Source organism: Grammomys surdaster, unplaced genomic scaffold, assembly GCF_004785775.1.
Source record: "Grammomys surdaster isolate TR1022 unplaced genomic scaffold, NIH_TR_1.0 169, whole genome shotgun sequence".
Taxonomy (NCBI): domain Eukaryota; kingdom Metazoa; phylum Chordata; class Mammalia; order Rodentia; family Muridae; genus Grammomys; species Grammomys surdaster.
In genome coordinates, this window is record NW_021604617.1 from 7,889,443 (window position 1) to 7,895,304 (window position 5,862).

General features: G+C 54.9%; 1 protein-coding gene across 5 annotated transcripts in view; it reads right to left on the reverse strand.

Moving 5' to 3' along the window:
- Positions 1 to 462: 462 nt before the first annotated feature.
- Positions 463 to 5,862, reverse strand: part of Tfeb (transcription factor EB) — a 56,160-nt gene continuing 50,760 nt past the window's right edge. For all 5 annotated transcript variants that reach the window (XM_028766538.1, XM_028766536.1, XM_028766537.1 and 2 more), the window contains 5 exons: positions 4,596 to 4,716; positions 4,446 to 4,502; positions 3,772 to 3,847; positions 2,996 to 3,143; positions 463 to 1,520 (listed from right to left, as the gene is read on the reverse strand). In XM_028766538.1, coding sequence (XP_028622371.1) covers positions 1,041 to 1,520; positions 2,996 to 3,143; positions 3,772 to 3,847; positions 4,446 to 4,502; positions 4,596 to 4,716 — 882 coding nt within the window. In that variant the 3' untranslated portion in view covers positions 463 to 1,040. The remainder of the gene's footprint in view (positions 1,521 to 2,995; positions 3,144 to 3,771; positions 3,848 to 4,445; positions 4,503 to 4,595; positions 4,717 to 5,862) is intronic.

The following is a 5,862-nucleotide window of genomic DNA, read 5'->3' on the forward strand; positions in this document are numbered from 1 at the left end:
GGTCCTGTGCTCTCATCTGTGCCCAAACTGGTTCAAACGGTCCCATTTCCCACAGCCATAAGGATACAGCCTGGTCTGCAGTTGGTCTGTAGCTACCCACACAGGGAGGAATGTTGAAAGCCTCACTAGAACTTGGGCCAGCCAGAGTAACACACCCTAGGGAAGCCACTCGCCTGCCGAGGGCGGACTTGCCCACACCCACCACCACTGCTGTTCAGACCACAGCTGGAGGTGTGGGTCCAGACCAGCATGGCTGCAGCGCCACCATGTGGCCTCATTGAGACAATGCCCTCAGCCCCACGCTGTCAAGGTTGTTTCTTTGACCTCTGAATCCAGAAGAACCTCCTTCAGATCCTTCGTGGAATACTTGAATTCTTGACCCAGGAAGGGGTCCACTGAGCTGGTGTCCCCCCATCCCGCCCTCGTCGTGTGCTGAGGATCCACCGCAGAGCCAGGACAACATACTACAAAGCACAGTGTTTACTAAAGGCACAACGTGGGAGGTCTGGGGGTGCGGGTGCTTGCCACCCTGAACCCAGACTCCTCTTCTGGCCACCCCACCCTCATACCACCAGGAGAGAGCTGTTAGCACCAAATGGGGAAGGATGCCCCACTTGTGGGGGAATTCAGGCTGGGGGGACAAGCTGGGTGCCATCTAGACCCAGGAAGGCAGGACTGGGCACCCCCAGACCAGCTGCTGCCTCAGAGGTACTTGTACCCCCTTCTCCAAAACGTCCCTCATGGGAGAGCCCAGGCTCAGGAGAGGGGCTCCCCTAGCAAAGTTTCTTATTTCTCTTCCGCCTCACCCGTTCTGCCGCCAGAGGAGGGGGCCCAAAGCCGAGGGGAGGGCTTCTCCAGCCTCATCGGCTGCCAGGCAGGCACTAAGTCCAAACAGGGGGTGGGATGAGCAACCAAGGGGAAGGAGAGAGGCAGGGTAGGCGGCTGGCTACTTCACACCAAGTGCAGCCTGAAGGATGGGAGGGCTCTGCCCAGTCCTCCCAGCCCCCAGGTGGCCCCTGCTCCTCGGCTGCCAGCCGGCGTCACATTGCATCGCCCTCCTCCATGCTGAAGCTGCTCCTCCGGCTGCTGGGCTTGGAGGCCTCGGGGGATGTGTTAGAAAAGAAGGGGTCAGAGGCCAGGGGGAGCAGGGAGTCGTCTAGCAGCATCAAGTCCAGATCCTTCTTGGACAGGTTGGGGAACGGGGAGCCATGCTCTGTCCCCAGGGGATCAGGGTAGCCTGTGGGCCCCTCATCGCCCCCAGCCCCAAAGCTCAGGCCATGGCTGAAGTCCAGGTGATGGAACGGAGACTCTGGCTGGGCGGCTGAGGGCATCGCGGCCTGGGGAGGGAGAGCGGGCATCGGCTCAGGGTCAGGGACCTCAGGCCCCAGCATCAGGGCCTCCCCTGGGCTGTCTTCACTGGGCAACTCCTGCTTCACCACCTGTTGGGCCAGCTCGGCCATATTCATACCGGACGGTGAGGTGGTGGGAAGGCCATGCACACGTGCCTGCATCTCCAGCTCCTGTTTGGGTTGGATGGAATGATGAGATACACATGATACCCAGCCCCAGGCTAGCCCTCCATACACGATACCTGCACCAGGCTAGCCCTCCCTGTAGCTCACTGCACCACTTGCCCTATCTCCGGTGACAATATCTCAGCTGGAGGAGCAGAAAGCTGAGGGTAGTGTGAGTCTAGGCCAAGCTCTCCAGGCTGCAAGTTACAGCTGGCCAGGGGCTTGAGAAGCCGCCATGGCACACCTTGGCCGGCTCTCCCTCAAAACTTTAAATTGAGCTGGGTAGTGGTGGTAGTAATGGAAATTATCAAGACACATTGAGTGAATTAAGGGTGAGTTCTCCTATCACCCACCATGAACAATCCAAGTTTAAAACCTGTGGTCCAAGCATACTTTGTTTAGAGCAGTGGTTCTCAACTCGTGGGTTGAGATTCCTTTTAACAAACCTCTACCTCCCAAAATGTTTACATTACAACTCATAATGGTAGTAAAATTAGTTATGAAGTAGCAACAAAAATCATTTTATGGTTGGAGGTCACCACAACATGAGGAACTGTGTTAAAGTGTTGTAGCATTAGGAAGGTTAAGGACCACCGGTGTAGAGGACCAGCCTTGGGTGGTCCTCAATACAGCCAGAAATAGCTGGAATAGTTACAGCTACGGCAGAGCCCTGATCCTCTCAGGCCTTAGTTCTTAAGTCTGCCCAGCTGTTGGAGATTCCCAGTGCCGCCTCCCAGACACCCAGGGCAGGGCAGTTAGCCCTGCTCCCTTAAGGTTAGGCGCAGTGTGTAGCGTTGCCCAAGGATGTGAACAGGAGTGAGTGCAGCCCCGTGACAGCGACCTGCAGAGTCTGGCATGGTGGCATGGGCCTGTAATCACAGCACTTGGGAGGCAGAGGCAGGAGAGCTATAATTTCCAGGCCTGTCTGCTCTACAAAGAAAAATCCTGCCTATAAATAAATAAATAAATAAATAAATAAATAAATAAATAAAGTGGGGCAACACATGGCTACATGGTTTTAAGAGAGTCAGACCTAGCTGGGTATGGAGGCACATGCCTTTAATCCCAGCACTTGGGAGGCAGAGGCAGAGGAATCTCTGTGATTTGGGGGCCAGCCTGGTTTACAGAGCTAGTCCTAGGACAGCCAGGGCTACACAAAGAAACTCTGTCTTTGAATGAGAGAGAGCAACAGAGAGACTCTGTGTGTCTCTGTGTGTGTGTATACGCATGCACACATGTGTGTACACACACATGTGATAGATCTGTCTGACCTTCAGTGTGGATTGCAAAATGAGGGTCTCACAGAAGGGAACCCGCTGTATTTGCTGCTTGAAGGAACTGGGGTCCATTTTTCATTGAGACATCCCAATCTGACTAATACAGCTTCCTTCCCCATGGGAAATGTTTATAGCCTGCCCCAGGGCCTGGGAGCCAGATCAGATCAGTGGGAGCTACCGGAGGAGCCAAAGTCCAGATCAGACCTGGATGCGGAGCCAGAGTTGCTTGTTGGTCATCTCCAGGCGTCGAGAGTGGTTCTCCAGCTCCCGGGACTTCTGCAGGTCCTTCTGCATCCTCCGGATGTAATCCACAGAGGCCTTGAGGATGGTGCCCTTGTTCCAGCGCACGTCCCTGCAGCCACAACCGGGTGGAGTCAGAGGGCAAACCCAGAGGCCTAGCCAGGGCCCTGTGACCCCAGGCTGGGGTCAGAGTCCCATACCCACCCTTGTGCAAATGTCCACAGACACATCCAGCTCCTTGGATCCACCAATGCTTGGGCTCAAGCAACCTGTCTACCCCATGCCCATCTTGCCGTCTTCAGCTCTCCTGGCCAGCGTCTCTCTCCTCTCCATCAGTCCACACGGCCCTCCAGACACTTTCCCAGTAAGGCTCCTTCTCCAGGAAGTCCCCCTCATTCCTGAGCCTTCCTTCCTAACAGAAGCTGTCTTGACCCAGCAGGGGCAGGAACCCTTTCTTCTCAACCACTGCCCTTAGCAGTGAGAGCTGGTAGTGCTTACAGCCACTCTCCTTAGCAGTGAGAGCTGGTAATGTTTATAGCCACTGCCCTTAGCAACTGAGAGCCGGTAGTGTTTATAGCCACTGCCCTTAGCAGTGAGAGCTGGTAGTGCTTACAGCCACTCTCCTTAGCAACTGAGAGCTGGTAGTGTTTATAGCCACTGCCCTTAGCAACTGAGAGCCGGTAGTGTCTACAGGCGCTGCCCAGCCCAGACCCCTCCCCTCTCCCCAGAAACCTGCTCACAGGTCATTGGCCTTGGGGATCAGCATTCCCAGCTCCTTGATTCGGTCATTGATGTTGAACCTGCGTCTTCTCTCAACTACAGATTAAGATTCCAGAGGGTATGGTTAGAAAGGTGGGACCCCCTACCTAAGAAAACCCTTCAGCCTAAACTGGACACCCCATAGAAAATCTGTTTAGAATACGAGGCACCCAAGGCCTGGTGTGGTGGCCAAGCATTTAATTCCAGTGCTTGGGAGGCAGAGGCAGGTGGATCTCTGTGAGTTCTAGACCAACCTGGGTTATATAGTGAGTTCCAAGGCAACTGGGGCTACTTAGAGACCCTTTCTCAAAACAAAGGAGAGACTTCTGAAAGCTGAGGAGGGTCTGGGTACAGTCTAGATAATTAGGGGGCGGAGTCAGGAAACCAGTTCAGCGTCTAGCCTGGGGCAACCTCCTTCACTCACTCCTAGTGCCCCAGGCCCTGAAGACTGCAATCTGATCGACTGGAAAAATTCATGAATACTGCTTCCAGCAGCCCCTCCCACTTTCCTAAAGAGCCTGGAAGGAGTCGGGGAGATTCACAGCCTTGGAGCACATGGGTGTCCCAAACTAGGGATACTGGAGAGGGGCTGGGGTAGGAAAGAGGCAGTGGTTCCCCAACCCAGGTGAGCTGAAGTAGGGCCAGCAGGACTCACTTAGGTTGTGATTGTCTTTCTTCTGCCGCTCCTTGGCCAGAGCCCTGCTCTCAGCATCTGAAGGCCAGAGAGACAAAGAGGCGTTGAGAAAGAAGGCAGGGGAAAAAAGGGAAGAGGGGAGCCCCCAAGGGTCAGGGACGAGGATGGTACCTGTTAGCTCTCGCTTCTGAGTCAGGTCAGCAGGGCAGGAGCTGCTGGTGACACCTACCAGAGAAGCTGTGACCTGGGGGTCACCACTGTACACATTCAGGTGGCTGCTGGACAGGGGTAGCTGGGAGGGGAGGGGTAGAGGAGGGTTTAGTGAGTCCTCACCTGGACCCATGGCTCCAGGAGCAGCTGCTCTCAGCAATGTGAAAATTACCCGAGCCCCCTCTCCAGGATGCAGTGTGCAAGGCTCCTCACAGCCCTGCCCTCAGTAGCCTCCGGCCAGGGCGAGGACAGGACGAACCCAAGCAATGATGGAATTCAGCTCTTTTTGCAGAAGTCCTAGGGAAGGGCTCAAACAGTTTGGGAGTTTCTGCAAGGCTCCGTCAAGAGTATGAAATTCAACAGGACAGGAGCAATCTCTGCTGGGTCCTACCACAGAGCCAGGCTAGAGCCAGCCACCGGCCTAGAGAGCCACCGCACAGGCAGGAGCCACTGAGGAGACTGGATAATTAGCTGCAGAACCCTGCTTCCTGGGCAGCCACCCGGCAATGTCACCAGGGCAGGAGGGACTGAAGACTGACTGCCTCCTCCTGTCCCATGGCCATGCACGATATCCTGCTCCAGCAGAGGGAAGCAGGTGAACTCAAAGAAAGGCAGCGGGCAGCGGCCTCTGGCAGGTCTGTCTCTCAGAAGTAGGTCTTGCTACCCTCCAGGTTTTTGTATTTCTACTTTAAGTTTAATGTTAAATTCTGTGTATATGTAATGTGTCTGCACGTGGGTTTGTGCGGTGGCCACAGAGACCATAGGAAGGCACTGGGTCCCTGGAGTTTGAGTTACAGGTCACTGTAAACTGTGAACATGGATTTGAGGGACCAAACTGAGGGCCTCTGAAAGCTGTCTGACCTGTTCTATCCACTGAGCTGTGTCTCCAACCCCTCCCTCTTGTTCTTTCTAATCTTCCCATGACCCTGTGGGCAGATAGTATCACCCCCTTTTTGCAACTGAGTAGACAGGAAGATAGAACCGTGGTGGGACTTCCCAAGGTCATGACAGAAAACCCAGGTTTCCTGATTCCAATCCTGGCTCCTCATCTGCTACCTCTGGCTCCCCCTCTCTGCCCCAGCCAACAAGACCCATAGATTAGGCAGACAAGAGTCCTGACAGAGGGAGGAGTCCTGTGGTTAGGGACAAAGCTAGCCCCACCGGGCGAATAACAAAACTTTGGCCCTAGGCACAGCAAAGCAAGGGGATCTGTGGTCTTCCTAGAACA